This window comes from Diadema setosum, chromosome 13 (genome assembly GCF_964275005.1).
Source record: "Diadema setosum chromosome 13, eeDiaSeto1, whole genome shotgun sequence".
Lineage (NCBI taxonomy): Eukaryota > Metazoa > Echinodermata > Echinoidea > Diadematoida > Diadematidae > Diadema > Diadema setosum.
Genome location: NC_092697.1, coordinates 12209564 through 12233248, shown reverse-complemented (window position 1 = coordinate 12233248; position 23685 = coordinate 12209564). Strand labels below are relative to the sequence as shown.

The following is a 23685-nucleotide window of genomic DNA, read 5'->3' as shown; positions in this document are numbered from 1 at the left end:
TTATTTGAGTAAAAGTAATTTTTTGCTTCTGGTAAGTCTGAAGAATTGTAATATCCAGAAGGCAGAAGTGTAATTAGTTTTTATATATATTTGGTATAGAAACTGAATTCCAAGAAGGAAGATATTTATAACGTAAAGAAGATAACTGTTGTAATTTGAGAAAGATGTGCGTTGTTTATTGCATCCCAATTACTGATAAGGGTTTGTTTCAAGTTATAGTGAGGCAAAAGGAATGAATATTATGGTGAGCTACCACCATTAATTTTGTTTACACGTAATTACTTGATGTTCTGAGAGGTATTATTATCACCGTCCGCAGTAATTTCGAGTTGCATATATGTATCATTTCTGAGTGAGAATAATAACAGGAAGAGGCGGTTTGAATGTGAGGAAATTATTGCTTTAACCGAGTAATTATATGTTGGCCTATGAAGCTGCAATGTATAGAAGCTATGATATGTATAATTGATATGATGATTTGTTGTAATGGTTAAGTATGTAATTGAATTGATTATAATTATATATACAGGCATAAACCTTTTGCTGTTAAAATGAATGTGGCAGACAAGTGGCAGACACATGGCAGAGGGAAGTTTAAAGGTATGAACGCTAGAATTACCCCTTATTTGCTTAACCCGATATTTTAATTATTTCAGGGATGAGCTGGGCTTATGAGCTGAGCTCACGACAAAGCTCACGACAAAGCTCACGACCAAGCTCACGACCAAGCTCACGACAAACGTCCAGCCCGCATCGCTATATAACGCGACATTCTGCACTCATCAATCCCGAGCTGCTATTCAGCACGCAGCATCCCCGGCACTCGGCATCACGCCACTCGCCAAACACTCGTCGACATTCGGCATCTGTCGGCGTCGTTCGTCTCGGAGCCCCGTCTTCGGACCTACTCACCGTCTTCGTCCTCCGGTGTGACGCACCTGCCCGTCGTCCGCTCTCCCGCGAGTAAGACCCTTGGACACTCCAACTTTGTGAACTTCACGCGAGTGAACTGAAGGACTCGGTAGCTCGATCCGCACACCCCCCCCCCCTTTCCAGGTGCTATTTAACTATTTAAATCCCATGATTGGGTGTATGTCTGCCACAATGTGATTTGGTAGGACAGTGATTTTTGCAGCAATACTGTTCGTTTATGTAACCCTTTGAATTGTTCATTTTTTGTACTACTTGATTTTTATTTCATTTTGACGAGCCGGAAAGCACCGAGCTTCGTCAATAATAAACAATTTATTTCACGGAATATATTTGTGCAACGCCGCCTTTCTTCGGAGTTTATAATCTATACCATTATACCACTGTAACAGGACTTAATCTATCGTCAGCCAGACTACTCAGGGCCAAGAGCTGACACCCATTCGCAAATGTTTTATGCCCCGAAATAGGTCATTGACTCTAATCTTATTCATGAAAGTTCATTCTGCAAATGTTTTGGGTTTTTCAGTATTTTGCAAGTCCCAATCTTTTTACATTCTTTTTGTTTTTATCCCTGATAAATTGATATCAATCCAATATAATGAGGGAATTTTAATGGTCCCAAGCAGCTCTTTACAATGATATTCCTCTGTTCAAGAGCTTCATCTCATGACATTGTTTAACTTCTGCAAAATTTCCAAGGAGTTGTTGCGGATAAGAAGAGCACATGGTCTCTTAAAATCTTCTGGTCTCTTGTTTGCATCTGCCAGCAGCATTCAGTGGTTGCATGCACCTTCAGGTAAGGCATTTTATCCTCATTGACTCATTCTTCTGAGGGGACTTAAGAGCTGTTGTTCCTGTAGTCATTTTCATATCAAAAGATTTAATTGCTTACCTAACAGCCATACAAAACAACTCCTAATACAATTCAATGCAATCCAATTGTCCCATCCTCTCTGTTGGAGATCAGCATTACTCTATCCCTCAAATTAGGAAATGAAGTAGAGATCCAGTGCACAAGAGAGTCACATCTCAAAGAGTATCAAATGATTCCACTTTATTTCTAGTAAAGGGAAGAGTAAAAACATATTGAAATGGTCTACAGTTGACTCCCATAACAAAGTCCTTGGGACCGGCCGTTTTCTTTTGTTATATCGAAATTTCGGTATAACTGAATAAATAAACAATAAAAATGCATAGAGTGGATAATCTTGTGGCCTGAACTTTTACTCCGTTGTAACCGGAATTGCGTTATAACCGTGTTCATTATAACAGGAGAGCATGGTATTTCACATATGACATGCCCTCAAGGAAAATGGTGAACTTTATACTGATGCCTCATGTGTCTCTTAAACAGGTTATATTGCTTTCAACAGATGAAAACTAATAAACTACAGATGTGCAATTTCCAGATGTCGGCTGCATACTATCTCAGATTATCTGATGGTGCCAGTTTGTTGTGATATATATCAAAGGCCTCAGCACAGTGAGACATGATGTGATATGTTAGAATCATAAGTTGGAACATCCCTCAAGGCAATGCAGAGATTCTGCATGTAGGCTATCAGAGACGGACGCATGCATACCTCAGCACAGCCGGTCCCGAGCCGCAGTCGAACTTGAAGTTGACGTAGTGGTCCTCCAGCGTGATGGAGAAGAAGTCGCCGCCGCCGGAGTCGGAGCCGCTGTAGATGAGGATCCCCGAGGGCTCCCTCGGCTTAAATATGACCTCCATCTGGAGGAAGGAGAGGTGCTTGTTGCCCAGGGAGTCAAAGGCGATGTGGGACGCGTGGGAGCTGTTGAAGGATGGGGTGTGGATCTCAATCACTGGAGGGGAGGCAGCAAGAAAGCAAAAATTTATGGAGCAATTACATGAACACATTCAAGGAATGAATCTTTGACAAGCCATATGCCTCTTCTGTCACGTAAAACATTGAGAAAAAAGGAGTGTACAAGGGAAAATGTTGTATATAAAATATCAGAGATTCTGTATGTAGGCTATCCGATATGTTGGCTCAGTGAGTACAGCGGCTGCCCTCACAATCGGGAGGTCGTGGGTTCAAACCCCGGCTGCGTCATACCAAAAGACGTTAAAAGATGGGAGTTGCTGCTACCTTGTTTGCCGTTCAACAGTTGAAAAGGTTAGAGCAACGTCGATCTGGTGCTGCTCAGTGGCTGCCAGGCCCACGATCAATTGGGCAAAATGAATTTCCATTCTTGGACAATAAAATTTGGAGTTTACATCAAAATCAAGATGAATTACTGCTTGTTGGATGTAACTGCACAGTGAAATGACTTTGCCTTAAAATATCTATAATTGCTGGCAGCCATTTAGTCAAAGATTGAGCCTAGATTACAATAAGTACGTAAAATCTTGACAAAATAGTGTAGGGTTCAGGGGTGGAGTGTTGGGATATATTTTATGTTCTTATATTCCTTTTCTTCTTTTTCAATTGATGAATACCATAAGGTGAAAATAAACTCTACATGCAGATATCAATGGAGGATGCTCTAGGACAGTTATAAAGTCGTAACAATGTGCTTATGTAGAATAAAGCGTCACTTTGTTTCATTCAACAACAAAAAATCAGTAGCTGATCTTGTTCCAGTTGCAAATTTCTCCTACGTCAATACGACAACACAATTCAGTTCAACTCAATTCAATTCAATTCAATTCAATTAATTTATTCAATATGTCATAAAAGAGATCAGAAATACCAAAAATTGTACCTCCAGAAATGTGGAAGCCACGTTAAAAAACCCAGAACAAGCAAAATAAATTCTGTTGTGAGTTTAGTGTAACATACAGCAAACCAGTCTCAGCTTGCTAGTTTATGAAAAAGATTGTAGTGCTATGACTTCATTTTCTAACACCAAACTGCTATATCACAGCATAACTCTATACTTGTACGACCGATGGGGTCACAACTACACAAAAATACCTCAAGCTAGCACAAAATAAGAGAAAAAAAAGAGCAAAAAAGCACAAAATAACAAGAGTTATTGACAACCATATAACTGTGTTATACCAGGTACCATCTACAGACTCTCAAGATAGTGCTCCAAAGAATACGCCACAAATTTATTAGCAAAATGGAGATGAAGTCAATACGTCACTACCTACCCCGAGGTTTGGGTTATTTTAATGAGATTTCAAGAGGAATTTGTCTCCCTTGCAGGGCCGTCCTCCTATACTCTTCAATCATTAATTTATGCCACTCTGTAGAGTCTCCCTCATATCATGGCACATTCAAGTGCCTGTTTGGCTACTCAACATCTAATTCTCCCCAACCTATAATATGCCGGAGGTAAAAATGGGCATCTTTGGCAAGGTGATGCCATATATCGCCATGGCAACAAGACATGATGCAGACAGAGCGTTGCAGAGTCATTGCTCTATCACCATCAAAGGGCGGTGCTGCGGACTGGAGAAAAGCCTTGGGCATAATTTCATGTCCGCAAAGTGCTCTCACAATAAAGGCATTACGATATTATCATAGGGGAAAAAAAAGTGCCTAACAGGAAATGAAATCATCAGTATCACACGTTTACAAGGACCTATTTTCATCACGCTTTTCGATAAAAATGAAATGAGAAAGACACCTATGTGAAGTGCATGTCTTCAAAAGGGTGTTTATTCCTTGCAATTTGAAAACACATTGCATGCTTCTGGAAATGTAAAATATCTATCCAATCTGAATCAGAGGATACACTGGTACCTACAATACTTACTTCATACATATATCACTCCTATGCATTAAGATTTGAACATTCTACTGCTGCACACTCACTTAAAGCAGATGCTTTATTGATGTTCAAGAAGAAGAAAAAAATCAAAATCAAAATAATGATCAAACTACTATTTTCCAAAACTGTTTTGGAGCCAAGTTTGGGTAAGTTCCACATCTAGATACAATCAGGTCAGACATGAAGAATCCCGAATAGATACCCTAATACAACGTAAAGTTCCATAAATGTTAAAGTTAAATTCAACTGATTTTTCTTAAACAGGGTCATAGGTTGTGCTAACATCCTTGTCTGACTTTACCTTTGTTTAATGAGTCACATATCAAATTTTTGCTTAGTCTTTCTGTCAGAAACAACATCTTTTCAAAAAAGATTATCTCTCCTACACTACAGATATAAGCAAAGAAAATGATATAGATCCATAATACTGATCTTAGGTTAACCATTGCCGAATCAGTTTAGAAACACAGTAGCATTTCATGTGAAATGCTCTGTCTTACAAAGATAATATTTTTGGGAGTATTTTGTATTTGAGACTATCCCAAACTAATGGTCCCATTAATTGGCCCTGATGAGATATATTAAGAAGCATCTGATATGACTGCATCTCAGTTTCCCACCATACTGCTGAAAAATAGCATGTCTCCTGCAAAGAGCATCTCTTGAAATCAATCCAATCATCCACCCTAGCAACCCCTCATAGCAACCGTGATGCATGAACATCCCTAAGAAGACATAGGAAGAGCAAGGTAATTTGCTACAGGTGGGCTTAGTTAGTTCTCCCAGGTCTGGGCTGCAGCAAGTCACAAACAAATGGCTCCAAAGATTCAGAGTTTATCAGAGAGTTGCTGATAAACCATGAAGAAAGAAAAAAAAAGTGTCCTTTTCTGGGGTCATAGACAAACTTCATGCACAGGGGAAGATGGAGGAACACACACATACACATATACGCACACCTACATTTCTGTGACAACACCCACTTTGGATACTGAACCCCGCCAAACTTACCCTTCGCGAAAACAACAACACTGGAGGCAAAATTAACCCGGGGACGGAATGAAAGGAAAACCTCCCTAAACACCACATGTGTTTGCAATTGACTGTAGCCCCCCAAATCAGCAAAAATGGCTGAATTGGGAAGAAGGGCGGAAAGAATGAATAGGTGTAGAGAGAGAGAGAGAAGGGGGGGGGGGGAAGAGGGGCGAGAGAATGATAAATTGAGAGATGGAGGGGGAAAGGAGGAAGAAGAAGATAGAGAGAAAGAAAGTGACAGATGAAGAAAGAGATATTTAGAGATGCACAAAAATAGAGATAACTAAATGAAAGCAAGAATGAGAGAGGAAGAGAAGAAAATGAGAGAAAGATACCAGAACCGTAACATACGAAGAGAAATAAAAGGTCATAGACGAGACAGAGACAGATATGGAACGTCAAGTGTCATGAAAAAAAGTAAGAAAAATGTTGACAAATATCATGCAGATAAAGGTGGAGAATAGAGAAAGAAGGAGAGAAAGATTGAGAGAGAAAGAGATATGGAGGGGAGTGAAGGGGGGAAAATGGAGAGAGTGATCGGGGAGATATAGTAGGGGTAGATAAGTTTGAGGGAATATAGGTGGCAGAAAGAGTTCCAGACAGGGCAGACAGAGAGACAAATGAAAGCTAACAAAACAACAACAAAATAGCTAAGTAGGTGGTCTGTATCAGGCAAAGGCCACATGTCATTGTAGAAAGAAAAAAAAATATTTTGCATTTCTCACTCCCTTTTTTGGAACCTTTACTTGGTTCTTTACCATGTTGTCTTTTCATGCACATGATTTTTTTTTTACTAAGATTCTTCTTTCTTCTTTAGGGGAAGAGGGGGTTCAGTTTTGGTAAGACATATTTTAAAAATGTGTAAACAGTCATAAAAGAGATAAAACATCTTCACATGGTGACAAAACACTCTTCATATTCATACTTCATATTGCGATGTATTCCCGATAAAGGATGTAAGGATGATACATATACGCATCTTTCTAACAAAGGGATGTATGCAAGAAAGCAAGCTTATGATTAGATGATTAACAGTGATCTTTTTTCATGTTCACACAAGGGTCAAAATTACCAATAGTTCCAGCCATAAATTAATTCGCTTCAAGTACACAGTAAATTTCGTATTGAGTCCTATATAAATCTCGAGAAGGTATTATCATGGTCATTGTGCATAAGATGGAATCATGCAAGCTCACCATCTTCGCAGACCGAGCCGCGGGTTCCCAACGGGCACAGACACATGGCTTGATCTGCCGACCTCACGATGCAGGACCCTCCGTTGGTGCACACCTGATGTTGACAAACTCCTTCACTGCACTCTCCTGGGAAGCAAAGGATAAACTTTGACCTTTAAAGTTACAATTGATCATATACCCTGCAAATCAAAAAATCTAAAAATAAGAAAATATTTCACCTTCCTTTGCAAGCAAGCACAATTTTGCATTACACACTGTGCCGTACCAATTGTAAAGCAAGTTCAGCAAGGAATCTTTCTGTTTGCTTTTTCTGTAAGGATACCAAATATGATAATGATGATAACAATGATAAAATGATAGTAACACTTGCATCATCAATATTTTCAAAAAGAAGCAGATGACTGGGATTCTCTTGATAAAACTATTGTACGTAAATTTTCATTTTTAGCACTCTTTATTAGATTCAATAAGACCTCACTACAGAATCACAAAATAACAATTCCAGAAATTAATATGCAGGTATGCTTGTGTAGCATTAACAGCAATAAGCAATTGTACACAGGGGTTATCATCCTAGATACAAAACAATCCTCATGCATATCAAAGTGGTATTCATGCTGCATCTTGTTTTTGACAGGTTTAGGGTCAAGGATTTCTCCTGTATGTTTTTCCATCTTTACTAAAAGTGCATTGCCAACTTCAAGTCAATCTGGGCGCAACAGGCTCCCAACAAGAAAACATGAACTGTAGGTCTAGTATTTGAGATAATGTAGGCAATAGTCCAAAACTCTGTGACAGGATGGTGCTGTTTTAAATGATGGACGGAGTCGAGGGTCACTCACCGACGTTATGGCCATCGACCATAGCTCCCTTGGGCTGGGGCCGGAGGTCCAGTTCCTGATTGTTGAGGAAGAGGCTCTCGATGCAGCCCCTGAAACCCTTGAACATGTGCTTGACCCTCAGGCCGTCCCTGAAGTCCTCGGACGTGTTGTGACCACCGATGAAGAGATCACCTCTGACCGTCACCTTGGAGAAGACACCCTGTTGGACGATACAGGTCAAAGGTCAGGTCAATTACGGTATGAGTTTCAAACTTGCACAAGGCTATAACTATAGACGGTTTATTTGATAGAAACAATTTCATTATTATAATTATCGTTCACATTTTGTATATTCAATAGTACTTAACATTGATTATACTGATTACAATTTTGACATTGGTTGTTTCTATCCCTAACTCACATTTTAGAAATATTTTGAAGCTCAACAGCTGGGTTTTTGTTTTATCTGCAAATTGTAAATAATGCCTTTAATGCAAACTACTGTAAAATTAGAAATGTTGGCATGCATGAAACCTGTGTGAGTTCCAAAAGCAGCCAAGATTTGCAGTTTACATCAAATGCATGCAATGCAGTGAATGCCAGTGGCATACCTGCCAACATTTCAAGATGAAATATCTTATTTGTGGATTGCAAAAATCTTATTTTATATGCAAACTGAAGTCAAAAATCTTACTTTCGGTCAAATCTTCAGAAAATACACATGAAAGGTATATCTAAATATTTTTTACAAATCTGATTTCTCTGACGGAAAATCTGATTTTGCTATTTTTAACATAAAAAATCTTACTGAATCTGATAAAATCTTACTAGTTGGCAAGTATGCCGTGGTAAGAGTTGTATGCCATAGCTTCATGCCCTGAAAAAAGGGTGTCAGCTTTAGTTCACGGTTACTGTTTAATGTTTCTGGTTTGTTTGTTTGTTTGTTTGTTTGTTTGTTTGTGTTTGTTTGTTTGTTTGTTTGTTTGTTTTCAGGGCAAGGTGGGGGGAGGAGGAGGAGGGTTCCAGTTGCTGACTCACAGGGGAGGAGGCCTTCACGATGGGGGCATCGTCTAGCTGCAGCCATCCCTTTCGGAGGCTCCGCCCAACCTTCAGGGTGTGCCACTTGTTGGGAGTGACTGTTGTTGTGCTGGTGATGATGGCTGCACCCTGTCCACAGTCATATCTGGACAAAAAAAAATACAGAAAACAACTGAAATAGAGATATGGAAAGAATCGTAACAATGAAATGGAGGAAAAGTTCCAGGCTAAGAATCAACACAGTCCACTATTACTCAAGCAGTTTCATTCATCTTATGTATTCAGCATTTCCTCTGCATGTGCTCCAAGTGGAGACAAACATTTCCTAATATGAAATGTTTGAGTATATTATAATCATGACCATGAACTAAGCATACGAACATACACAAACATATGTACACAAACAAGGCAACTTAAATAAAGACTGCATAATATGGTATAGGTGGAATTATTGAGCCAAAAGACTGTCAGGTGTTCACTCTACTTAAAGATAACAAAAAGTTTTGGTACCTCAAAAGTTCCCCTGAATTTCCTTGTCTTAGTTTGTGTTTCAGGTTAAAGTACCTTTCATATAACTAACACTGTGAGACTTACTCGCTCCAAAGTGCTCTCTTGTCTTAGTAATCATGCAATTAAGCAGCAGCCCCATACCTTGGGAGACCTTGGGAGAACTACGTACACTGAATACTACAGCCAGTGCATGAGAACACATCACATGCATGCACACAGATTTCAAATCCATGAACGGATAAGATGTTTGTGTGCGCATGCGCTGGTCGTAGTATTCAGTGTATGTAGCTCTCCCAAGGTCCTCTCGACCGAGTCACATTCAGTCATCAATTCGAACAGAAAGGGACTATTGGCAGAACCAAACGTTGTCCGAAGCCTGTTTTCAATACTTCAACTTAGTTGGTGAGTCGTCAAATTGAAGAAATTTTTGGATTTTGAATTGACTGTTACCCGCGATACTAATTCTTTCATGATCCTGAATGCTACAATGCGAAGCCCCATTACGCTATGCGTATGGGGCTGCTGGTCACTGTTAGCTATGCGTATGGGGCTGCACGGTGCTGGACGCAGTCAGGTGTCAGTGGTTTCGTACAATACACATACGTTGTACTATAATTTTCGCCGCGGTACCACGACGGCTCTGGTACAAAACCATTATTGCATGATTACTAAGACATGAGAGCACTTTGGGGCGAGTAATTCTCACAGACAACGTACTTTAACCTGAAACACAAACCAAGACAAGGAAATTCAGGGAAACTTTTGAGGTACCAAAACTTTTTATTATCTTTAATATGCTCCATTCGTTGTGCCCGATATCTCCACTCCCACATTTTTCTACATAAGTTTGATATGCCCCGACATGATATCTTGACTGCATATTCAATTCCTAAACCAAATCTCAAATGTGATTTTATTCTATTCCCATCATACTTGTGAGATAAAACTGCCAACTCACAAAATATACCCATACATGCAAAATTTTGCACAATGCAAAAATTATACAGGACTTTGTAAGAAGCTGCAAGAGTATATTTATATATCTCTAAGCATAGACACTAAATAGATATGGTCTCTCTGGGTTTTTTTTCTCTTTTGTTCTGTAGCAGAATTTGAAACCTGATTTCCAAGATATAGGGGCATGGCATCCTGAAATAAGAACTTCATGATCACTTGATGCGTTTCACTGCCTGGTTGTGATTGGAAATATTTAATTTTTTTCTATTTTGACAAACTTTTTCTTTGTTTCTGAACAGTTTTCTTGACTTCCTATTGCTTCTTAATGGGATAATAGAATGGGAGCAAGAAATTGATATCTCATCCCAATCATGAGTTCTCCAAATCTGGTGGAAAATAGGCCTAAATTTCCAGAGTAATTTTTTACGGGTTCCAGAGCAAAGAAATGTCACATTTTGAAAAATAACTGTGTGTGCAATATTTCGGAGGGGGAATGAAAGGAGTCAGTCCAAATTTGATGCCATTATGTGGGACTAAAGCATAGTAAATTCACGAGTTCAATATACGGAAGTGGATCTTTGTCAACCATGTGTATTTCTTTTTTATTATTATTATTATTTAGGGATTATCTTGTTTCATCCTATGAAAATACATTAGATTCAGTTATGATTATTTTAAATTGTTGACAATAAAATCTGGTGAAAAGTTGGTATTAATGAAGATTTGAATGTTTCTGGTGCAATAATAACAAACTGGCCTTATGATGGAAGAAAGTTATAAAGGCATTTCAAACTAATTCACAAATAAAAAAATTATAAACTCATTACTTATTTTCATTATATGGCATTAACTGGACAAATTTTCCTGCGCTCATTAGGGAGAAAAAAAAAATGAAAGAGAATTTTCTAAAAAAGACAAGAAGAATAATGATAAGTAATAAATAATAACTTCCATCCCTTCGTAAAGCAGAACTGGAAAATTACATGGAGGGAACTCTATAAGCCCTTCATTTTCAAAGGCAGCCTGTATTGATTCAATTCCAATTCATTAAGGGTTTTATTTCAATGGTATTGGAGTCGGCGACTGAATTGCACAATGTTACATTAAAAGATGATGCGTGTACAAAACTGATATCAAGAGGGATTAAATTGCAAAGAACACTTGAAGAGTACCTATCATATTTGTCCTGGAAAGGAACTCAAAGAGGAAGAGAGAGGAGAAGAAAAAAAGAGAGATATTAAAAGGGACTTAAAGAGGGAGAAGAGGAGGATAAGCAGAAATGAGGGTGGGAGAGATAGAAAAAGAAAGGGAAAGCTGGAGTCCACCTAAAAACAAATATATTAATGGGATGGTATAGTTTTTGGCTGAGATGGGGATCCAAGCTTTAACTTTTTTGAGAGATGTCTAATTAGAAACCCCTTATATGAAATCCTAAAGAGCATGCAACTCTATAGAGTGATTTAAAGTTGATTTGATGAAAATTGGTTTTGAAATGACTGAGGTATTCTGGTACAAAGCAAAACAAAATCATCCTAATAAAAGGTGTGTCTAATCTTTTATTGAGATTCTTTTTTTTTAATATCTCAGCCATTTCAAGAATGACTTTCATCAAATCTCACAAAAAGTTTAAACCTGAATCTCAACCAAAACCATACCATCCCTTTAAAGAATTAAGCATACTTAGATGTGTATAGTCTATCTACTATACAATCTACTATACACACATCTTTCTTCAAAATGTTCGAGAATCATTCATGATATCCCCAAATTAATTGTTTCACAGTAAAGTGAGTCGTATTCTTTATACAATGTCAAACCGGATATGAAAAGAGAATCAACTGTAATTATAAAGCAACAGAATTACAAATGTATGGTATGTTTTAACATGCTAATGTCAAAAATACTCTGAGATATTCCATAGTCGGATCAGCTTTTGCATCACTTCAGAAATGCCACATACAGATGAAAATTAACTATCTATCAAAAATGAAAATAGATGAGGATATGAAAGAACTCACTGACATAGAACATCTTTGGTACAGAACATACATTTTTCTACCATGAAATTTTGATTTGTTTGGACAAATTTCAAAGAGAATATTTCTTTACAGAACAATTGTAAGGAAAACAAGTAACAACCTTCCAAGTGGGAAAAAAAAGATAAAACAAAACAAATATTGTGCACCATAAAAGTAATTCATCCCAATTCCAGAATATCGTGCAGTTTGACTTTAAAATCGTCAGATGACAAAGAGCCTTTGAAAAAAGCTTTCACACAGAACAGGTATATATGCCTTAGCAAACAAACACTGAAGAAGATGAACACACATGGATGTAACATTTTCCATCTTTATTTATCAACAGGAGCAAACTAACAGGATTGAAAGTGACAGCAGCTATGAGACCATATTTTCTGATAAAAGGCACTTTTGACAAGACAAGGATATTGGAGGCATGAATGCAAACAGATGGAGCAAATTGATGATACAAATTCCATTAGTTCATACTTGCTGAAATCAAAGACTTCCGCACAGATATCGCTGCCTATTGTCAAAAGATTCGAGAGAAGCACCAAAGATCTGATCTAGAATACCCTTCAATCTCACTTTTTTTTTTCAAGGAAATTAATCTCACTACATTGTCTAATCTAAATGGATAGGATGTCTTTTAAGAGCAACCCAGTCTTCTGGGGATATATCAGTGCCTAGCCTATGCACCCTTTCACTTAATCATCAGTTAGCTACAACAAATTGGAGTGCAGTAAAATGTCACTAGTTGCCACAGAACTTAAAAAAAAAAAAAAAAAAGACTGAACAAATTGATTTTGAGTACTTTGCCAAATCCTAGAATTTGGTTGATTTAACTTTGTTTTGGCGCAAAGCCAATACACAATACAGTCGGTTCTGGTGTTTCACATTTAAGACATTCCATCCCTAATTTCTGTCTTCTTTTATTTTTCACAAGAAGTAAAGACATGGGACTTCTTTTCAGTGAGTTTCTTGGAGTTTTGTGGCAGCAGGGACAATCATTCTGGCCAATGAATGAAATTTCAGTTTTTGCACTCCTTCTCAGTCTAAACTAGTGTAAATTTCAACTGCAGAATCTGACTAATTACTGGCATAGAGCCAAATCTAAATGCACATCTAATGTTCTCCCTTTTTTGTGAATGTTTAATAAATATCTTGTTTCATACATTTGGGCTTACTGTTGGGCTTTTCAAGACTTACTCAAGATTTGAGATGAAAGTCACATATTGACTGCAACTCTCTCCTTCTCCAACAAAACACATAGTGGAACATGACCTAATCTATCAGACCTAGCTTGACCTGACCTTAGCTGATAAAACTTTCCTTACCCAATCTAATCTAACCTTATGTAATGTATTGTAACATAGTGTAGCGTAGTGTAATGTAATATGACAGAACATGACACACCATAACACACCATAACATAACATAACATAACATAACATAACATAACATAACATAACATAACATAACATAACATAACATAACATATTAAACATAACATAACATGCACATTATACACTAAGGTGGGAAGAATCTTTGTTAGTCCATCATAGTGACATCATATAGTTTGAGTCACTGGAGCTCCCCCCCCCCCCCCCCCCCCCACTTCAGTCACTGATCTTTAGATTAACTTGAGACACATTTCAACAACTCATCTCTACAGCCGGGATGGGGAATGATTTCATATCGATCCACCGGACTGCAGTCACCATGGCATTATATAGAAACCTCCCCCATTCCCCATCCCCAAACACCCCCTCTCCCTCCCCCCCCCCCTTCCTGCCTTCAACCGTGATGATTTCAATGACAGGATAATCCTCCCAAACACATTACATCCTGAAGCATCTCCACGAACGAGCTGGGGAAAGGACTTTTATTGATCCGCCGTGCTGCCATCATCTTTTTATGCCGCTCATCCTCAAAAAGTTCTTCACCTTGGATTGAGATGTTTGAATGGAGGACTCTACTCCCATGCGGCCTCTAAAGAGTTCACTGTACAACGCTGACGTGCCGACAGAATGCAATCAATCGCGCTTGCATTTAATGTCTTCTGACGTACACAGCTAGCCGAGCGGGCAACAGAGCAGTTAAAATTCGTCTCATACGAGATTATGCCCCCGGAATGGGTAAACTTGTGCAGCTCCATACTCATAGTCGGCCAATCCCAACATGATAGACATTGCATAGTTTCTGTTGCTGTAGCCAGTTAAGTGATATTCATGTTCAAATCTCTAATTTGTATGGGTACCTATTTGACAGAGTGAAATACATTCCAACTTATTGCAAATCCAACTGAAATAAATGAAAAAAAGAACTGATTCAAAAAATTTTCATTTGACTCCAGCAATGCGACATCATTACACTACTTTTCAATCTAAAATGATATACTGTACATGTAGATGTAGTGAAGTATAATTACAAAATATGGACAAACGGCTCATTTTCAGTGGTACAGATATGGAGAGGAGATGATTGTGATAATGAACATTTTAGTAGGGTGAAAAAGATAAGGAGGTACAATAAAAACATGCAAACAGGCGAATGAAAAAGTACTGATATCAAAACATTCTGCTTTGCCGGAGAGGTACGCAAAACGTACCTGACTTCAATGATGACTCGAGTATTAATCATCCCATAATGTGATTAAGCAAAGTAAATAGAATATCATGAACCAATTTCGAGCTCCATACGAGAGGTCATGCACCCGCCACTTTGAAAGGCAAGACTGAATCACAATCCCCGATTCTCTTCATTTCTGCACAGCAGCCGATCCTCAAATCTGACCCAATTCAAAGAGCGCATTCTATTTGTCTGAAAGCGTGGCACCGATATTCTTTCATACTAATCCCTCACTTAGCTTGAATGGCACTGTCAATGCTAATAGAATTCAACCTGATAAAGCACTCCCACACAATTACAATCTAAACAGCTTTTCCTCGGTGTTTTTTTTTCTTCTCAGCTACCATAGATTTTCTTTATCTACATAGCTACAGAAAAGCACTGGGATTTCCTGCATAATCCTGGCGAGAAGCTGCAGTGGATTTTGATGTCAATGACAGTTTTCTATAACAAAATCATGGAAGGGGTATCGAATGTCATATTCATCAATTTGAAAGTTGAGAATGGGAAGATTTACGAACACATTGTTAGCTCTGAAACAGTTTCGATATCATTCATACTGTCAGTGGCTTCATTCTCTGATATAGGCATTAAAGGTAGCATCTGTCCACAATTGAGCAAGTTTACATGTCAGGCCAAATAAACAGTCCACATGAAATCAGGGAGTGGATTTTTGACCCAAAGGGTTACATGTCTTTGATAAATGCCATAGTGCAAGTTTTAAAAACAAGAAGACAGAAGGACATGATCTGCCCAACTAGAGGTCATTATTATTAATTTTGGTAATAACACAAGCTGAGTCCTGAACCTCTCCAAGTTGACGGTTTACATTGAAAAGTTCTGATTTTGTTAGAAAAAAATTGTACTTCCCAAGGGGTCCTTTTTGTTAAAAACAATAGTAATTCTCATCCAATTACTTTCCCTTTTATAACAAATTTCACAAAATCTACAAAATTGGGAAAGAAACTTGCCAGAGTTGGACTTACACTTGATGACTGGTCCAAAAAATCTGATGTAGATAACTTTTTTTTTTTTTTTTTTTGGGGGGGGGGGGGCAATGATATGCAGTTTATTCATGTCTTTCAGCACAGGTAACAAAGTCCACATTTCCACAGATTGGGGCTGAAAGCATGAGATTCATTCTAGTAAATTAGACATCAAAATCCCATCTTTCAAACTCACTTTCCTAATCATATCTAATGCCTTCCAAATGAGTTGAATACAATATCCTTTCACATTGGAAAAGGGGGGCCCCTGTATTGTCACTTGGACAAGATTTATTACTGCTCCACAATAATGGCACCTTATTACACCAACGCCCTCGCCTGCCCTACTGCCATTCTCCCGCCTCCCATCTTTTGCGCAAGCACTGACAATGGCAGCTCCTCATTTGCCAACGAACCCGCAAATGAATTGTGGTGTCACAATGCCATGATTAATTGGTCTTGTGGAGAAGAGGAGCCCCTTTACCAGGCAGGTTCCCCTTGACATTGGAATGGTGATGACGGATGTTCCTTTACCCCAAGGGCACTCGCGGGGCGGGGAGGTTTCAGATGAGGGGGAGTACATATCCGCAGGGCATCAGAAAAAGGAGATGAACTTCTGGTATCTTTTCCCGGTTTATCCATCTTTCATGTTTTCTGCTGTACATGAAGCACTGACCATTTGCCAGATTTTACCTCGCCCTGCTAAGCCCTTTTTACACTTGTGTTTCTTAACCCCGGACTTTCTCTGACCCAGGACTATCGTTAGTCCTGTACCAATTTTTTCAGCTTTTTACACTGGCCAATTAGTCCCGTACTATCTCTTGTCCGGGGCTAAGGAGAAAACTGACCTTTTTACACTCGTATTTCTTAGCCCCGGACTTTCCAAACCACAGGAATATTCATGATTACGCTGTGCACTGTACACGTACACGCACGCACCGGCAGCACTTGATTACCTCGTTTCTGATTGGTCAGTGGGGGTCAGACTTCGTCTCCGTCGCTTAGCCCCGGATTATTTTTTCATTCTGTTTACACTCACTTGCTTGGCACCGCAATTGCGGTGCTAACCCTGCTATTTTGCAGGGCCAGATAGTACGGGATTATCGGTGGGGCTAGCCCACTTTGGCAAAAACGAGTGTAAACAGAAAGTGGGCTAAGGATAGTCCCATACCAACGGTGGGGCTAAGGCCCCCCCCCCCCCCCCTTAGCCCCACCGTTGGTACAGGACTAAGCAAAAATTTACAAGTGTAAAAAGCCCTCTAGATTGCAAGTCTTGGCATCAAATTTCAATGATGAGGCAATAATTTACGTGTATACTAGCTGCTCTTTACGACTTTACTATCTACTCTGCCAACTGGGTACATTCAAGCACTCCTGTAAAAAGTATTAGCATGGGGTAAGAAAAGAAAGCAGGGCATATACTGTTTGATCTAATCGCTCATAAATTTGGGTTTATGACTATTTAACTGCATGGGAGTAGTTGTGAATTATGTTATTATACTCTATATTTATACTCTATATTATTATGTTATTATACTCTATATTCAGTAAAAACATAATTGTCAGAATTAGCCCATATTTGGTCTGTAATTCTTTGTTTCCTTTACCAGTGAATAGAATAACCTCCTAAGTTACTTAAAGCTGGTACACTGTTTGCTGTACCCTTTACAGATTGATGATGATGGTGGAATAGCACAAGACTTTAGCCTTTGACTTGATTATTTTCTGTTCAGAAATACTTAAAAATATAGCTATTCAATATTAACAGGAATAACCTATTTGTGCATAATTTTTTCACAATTCAAATAATGAGCATTCACGACTTCGATTACAGTTTTGAACTCTAAATGAAATTTTGAGTGGCATACTCAATTGTAACTCCAAACACAAAACACTCGCCAAAAACACAATCAGACTATAGAATCTTCATCTTAAGAAAGGAATTGTTGCAAAAGAAACTTTAATACTGATCAAGTCACATTATTTTGGCAGACTGATTTTAGATGTATTATGACCCAAGCAAAAAAGCACAATGGACTAAAAGTTTTAGAATCACTGATCGTTGCTTGAAATCCAGGCAACCAGATCAACCAAAGATAATAGGGCCTACACATATTTTTTTTTTTCACTCTCCTGTACAGCATGGATGAAAACTAATAATGCTGTATTGATAGAGACCTTATATTAATAATCTTGTCTATTCATATCATTCATGTCCTAAAGCTTTCCCACACACTTCATATTGACTACCAGATCTGACCTCACAATAACACAAAGGTTTGACAGACAGCAGAAAATAGCTACTGAAGTCAGCAATAATGGTTTCGCCTGACCGATTTCACAGCCTCTAAAACATGTCATCTCTCCGCGTCTATCCGAAATCAATTACCCTGGTTCAGACGGCTCTACGTCAATAGTATGTTATGTAATCGGGCCCTGATACAATGCTGCCTCTTTGTGCGTTCTCCCCACACGCAATGTCAGTGAGAGACATCTTCTAATTGGACACTAATTTGCATAGAGGCTGCAGTCTGCTACAATGCTTAGAGTACCAGTATCCCTGCATCTTGATGGTCAGACAGGAAATTTTGAGGACAGATGAAGTTCTCAAGAAGGAACATAACTGAAAATGCAGCTGCCATCATTTCTGTCCAGTAGGCCTGCCTTATTGTAGTTACAATCTTTGAGGAAGCATATGTTTCCATGACAACAGCTACTCATAAACTATGTCACTCCTTTGAAATATGGTACTTGGAATCATGCAATTAACATTTTGAAATCCAACTTGCCTGTGTGCATTATCATTTGATGTCAAAACCCTAACAACAAACCACTCAACAAGAATGATTTCTTATTCACTTATGTTTTAATCTTCAATGAAATAACAAGAGTACCGTGTGTATTGTGAATGAACTTCGCCTTACTTTGTATTTACATTTGGACAGTTAGAATATTTTCGTTTAATGTTGATTGACTGAGAGTTGGAATGATATAAAATAACTGAGCAAGATGGTCAAACCCTTTACAAACAATTATTCTAGCACCAGCATAACCAGTTTAAAAGAGTATTTTTACCAATTACACCCAAATCTGGCATCTGCAAGAAAAAAATAATAATTTTCCAGAGCATATATTGTTCTTTTGTGAAAGAAGCACTCAGCAGACCCTTCCGGCAAAGTTTAGAAATAGAACTTGAGAAATTCAGATGGGACTTGTCACTACCCTCAGGTCTCAAATTGCCTTACCTGAAGACGGCTTTCCCCTCGACTAATCCAATGGCAAAGTAGTCGCCAGTCCCGTCCTCGTCTTGACTAGCGAAGAGGAGTCGCCCGGTGAGACTCTCCGGCTTGAAGGTGACGGTGATGTAGAAAGACTCGTAGAACTTGGAAGTCACCACCGGCAAGGAGAGGAAGGAGTTGCCATAGAAACGGGGGAAGCGGATGTCCACAGCTGCACGGCAGAGAGGCAAACGGGGAGAGAAATATGGTGAAATATAGTTTGGTAGCCACATCATCACAATCAATTCTACTGTTGACAGAAAACAACATTGTTCATTAAAGTGGTGTAGGTATTGATGACGTTGGTTCACTGTATTTTTCTAGAAGTTGTGAAATAAACATCTGGGTTTCATTTCACTAAACATTGATTTGGGATGAGCATAAAAGATGACTTGCTTTTGTCCCTTGGCCTAATATGAAGCACTTTAGTTCAAGTATTTCATTTAACCCGTTGAGGATGGACTGATTTTGCTCCAACACCAATTTTCCATAGACCCCTGCCCAAGTTTACTCGTTACTCATCCTCAACGGGTTAAGCACATTTGTCAGCTTTGCACAGTTAACTAATCAGGACAACAAGTGACACTATATTACATATGTTTTTCACATTCCTATATACAGAATAAAAAAAGAAAACATGACAAATGAAAACATCTACAGAAGCTGCAGTGTTTTTTTTTTTTTTTCATTCCATTATTCAAAATAAAAATTGCCCTGGCCTTATATACAAAAGGAGTTTTCGAGTACTTGACAAATCTCAGTCTCAATAATATTTGCTACGCAATATTTCAATGCAGTTTATACTACATGTGCATCCGTATTTCATTCTTATCTCTTTGAAAATGACGTCCTCACATTCACAGAGAATTCCTCTGTTAAATGTCAGACGGCAAAATCTTATCAGGGAAAATAACAAGACACAGATGTAGATGAAGAGAAGTATCTCCTTGTACTTATAAGCAGGATGTTGAAACATACGCGACTATTTACATTATCCACACATGAATCATCACATACATGACATACTAATATGGAGGGGAGAGACAGTCAGAAAGAGATAGAGGAAAAAAAGGAGAGAAAAGAATGTAATCGACGAGCGGTAGCGCTATTCAACATGATGTCATCAGCCTCCTCGTCCTCGGAATTCTATATAGCCCGTCCTTGGCCAGTTGCCAAAATCAGCATTAGATATGAAACTACTCATCATTAGGGTAACATGTATAGTCTGTTGCTGTGCAATTAATTAAATGCATTTTGTCGCTAGTACATTTTGTGGTATTACATCTCCCATGAAGGACATATATAAATATCTTTATTATAGCTATTTTGGAGTAATGAATACCATTTATGGCACAAAGCCATTGGACTATCAAGTGATTTGGAATTGGTAAGATATTTCTACACAAGTTATGAGACACCATAACAATATGATAATAGTAAATATATGGCATAAATGCCTGTGATAGATATGATTATATGGAGCAAACATATGATTAACTACTTCAATACCGCTGGAGATTTGGCTGCACACGATCCCAATAGCATTCCAAGATGGTAATCTTGTAAGGGTTACATTTTGACATTTTACTCCTTATACCACCAAATTTCACCATTATTGCTGCTACTAATGATAACAATCAGATCAAAACAGAAATGTGAATATCAATGACAATAATGAAAGTGAAAATCTTAGATAAATTATGGCTTAAGATGAAGACAATGTAGATAACGACCTCAATGTAATGTCTAACAAAAAGCAATTTCATACAGGATGTTATTCTCATTCTTGAAGTAAAGTTAGAAGTGTACAAATATTTTATAAACCAAATTTGGCACGCCATACAAAATTTATTAGTCACAGGTGCATGAAAAATCCGAGATCCTATCTTACTGCAATTTTTCATGCACGGATGCAGTTTATCTGATGAGGCCAAAAAAAAAAAAAAAATGTTGTGGATCAGCACCACAAAAGGCTGCTGACTGAAATAGCTATGACTGCATACTAGTATATCAGGAAAAAAAGAGGGCGGGGGAGTATTTTACCTTTAAGTACAATTACAACGATATCATCAGATGTGGACGCTTAGCATCACCGATCAATATGCGGCATTTACTTGTCGAGACTGAGACAAGTGTAAAGCTGTCTGCCGTGTTGCCGTACCGGGTCTGGGGAAGAGCCGTGTTTATTTGTACGCGTGAAATGCGATCATACCGTTCGGGGACACTCCAGGCGAGTCTGCCCCGCACATATATATGGCGCGATTCAATAAATCTCCCGACAGACAATATTGGCGGAGTAATAGGAACTGGCATCTAATACTTAAAATGGGTGAGGGGATTAAATGGAGAAAGCAAGATCCCTCCCTGGATTTAGTGAGGGGTGACTGAATACCCTCATATTGAAAAATTGATGCTTCCTCTTTCCTTTTTTTTTTTGTATAGCAATGAATTCCGAATTACCCTCCCTCTTGGGGGCTGGAAACAGACTCAACTAACTGAGGACAGTTACTAAGGCCTCTTCCCCTATTTCTCCTTACTAGTTAATATATCTTATAGCAGAAAAATTGCTGGCAATTGAACTTAAGCTGTCAGAATATATGGATGGCAGAAAGAAATGGAAGGACAATTATTGGCAATTCTGACAATTTACCAGTTATTTCTGGAATCATATTAACGATTGAGCTGTCAGAATATATGGACGGCAGAAATAGATTATAGGATAATTATTGGCAATTTTGACAATTTACCATTTATTTCTGGAATCATATTAAACTGTTTAATGATGGTAGAGCCAGAGCTTAATGAGATTTCAAAGAAGAACTTCTAATCCCAGGAAGTATAGATAGTATACATATTTCGACTTGGTAAGCTTTTTCAGTCAAATGTTTATCTCATCAGAGTGAGTCTTCCATTCTACTGATGCCATGATATATCTAGAAAGTAATCCACATAGAGTTATTGGTTACCTTCTTTTATACTCCAATGAGGCCTTTGTACTTTCAAAGTTTAAAGTTGATTTTTTCCTTATTTCGTGAGTCACAGTGGAAGTATTTCCATCAAATTGTCCCTTCTCCCTTTTTGAGTCCTTCTGTCATCACACTTTCTAAGCTTAACCTATTGACGACGGACTGATTTTGCTACAACACACGTTTCCCATAGACACTTGCCCAGGTATACTCGGGTCTCGTCCTCAAGGGGTTAGGCAGAAACCGATAGCAATGTCCCCAAATGATTTGATGCTATTCACATGTCTTTGTTCACTTTTAACCCTTTCTGTGCAATGGACTTTGGTCAGTATTTTAACACTATGGGGTTTTCTGCATCCCGATATGAGTCCCGAGAATACTCGGGCAGGTGTCTATGGGAAATGCGTGTAATAGCAAAATCAGTCCGTCCTCAATGGGTTAACATCTTCAGCAGATACACAATAAAACTGGTCTCTGAGATAGCTTTTTGGAAGCACACATCTGCTTGTAATGTTCTTTTCCAAGTTTCCGAAAACTTTTTGTCACAGCAAATTCAAATGCAACCCACATTATTTACATATTTTTGCTCAAGATACCATGAGATGTAACTCTGACTCTTGAATCCAAGTGAACATTAATTGCGACATAATTGGGAAGAGTATACTGATGATCTTGCAAAACCCAAAAGTATTTCTACACTCACTGTATTTTTCATGCTCTCTGCTGAAGTTGCCTCAAAGATTCCATTTGCTTAACCGACTCAGATCTGTTAAGTTCTTAATATAGAGCGCCAAAGTGTGATGTCATAGCCATTCATTGCCATGGAAACTGGTCCTGAACAACCTCACCCGGCCCTCATGTTTATATGTGCACCTGGTTCCAACCCAATCTATAACAGAAGACTGTGACACCATCACTTCGGTAGTCCATTTCTCTCACTTTACTCATGGAATTAATATTTCTGGTTGCCAACGACAGTTTGGAAAGTGCTTCAAATACAACACGAGTCTCGGTCCGCGTTAAATGCTCCACCAGAATGACCTGATCACAATGGCAAGAATTCATTTGTCTTTTTTTTTTTTCCGGTTACACCAGGCTGGCATCATGCTGCGCTGAATGCATCTCAAGGGGTTTCCACGTGTGTGCTCTCCGAAATGTCACATCCGCTCTGAGCATCAGGACTGCATCGGTGCTGTTTGTGGACCACTTACCATCTCATATCATGACACCAACACACACCCACGTGTACACACAGACAGAGACACACACAAACACAAGACACAGACATTGTTGAAAGTTCAGTCTGAGCAAAGTTCTAATGCCTTACCAGAAAAATTAACAAGTCTGTAATAATAGATCCCTGGAGGAAATAAATTACCAACCTTCATAGGACCATTTTATTATGAGCATTTGGCTAGAGTGGACAATTCTTTGCTCTCAATGTGTGCGAAAAAGTACATTCACAAAGCAAAGGAGAGACAAAATGTGATGCTGAGAAATAGGTTTTCCCCCCGATCTTCCGCGCCCCTCTCGCTACTTAGACGAGACAAATAACGGCAAAGTTTGTTTTTCAAT

At 38.6% G+C, this 23685-nt stretch overlaps 1 protein-coding gene across 1 annotated transcript in view; it reads right to left on the bottom strand.

Annotated features, from left to right (window-relative positions):
- The window catches only part of LOC140236740 (pikachurin-like), a 151718-nt gene that overhangs the window by 10942 nt on the left and 117091 nt on the right, over nt 1-23685 (bottom strand). The window contains exons 4-8 of the mRNA XM_072316667.1: nt 19112-19316; nt 8765-8909; nt 7748-7946; nt 6906-7031; nt 2517-2757 (exon numbers count right to left, since the gene is read on the bottom strand). Of these exons, the coding sequence (XP_072172768.1) occupies nt 2517-2757; nt 6906-7031; nt 7748-7946; nt 8765-8909; nt 19112-19316 (916 nt within the window). The remainder of the gene's footprint in view (nt 1-2516; nt 2758-6905; nt 7032-7747; nt 7947-8764; nt 8910-19111; nt 19317-23685) is intronic.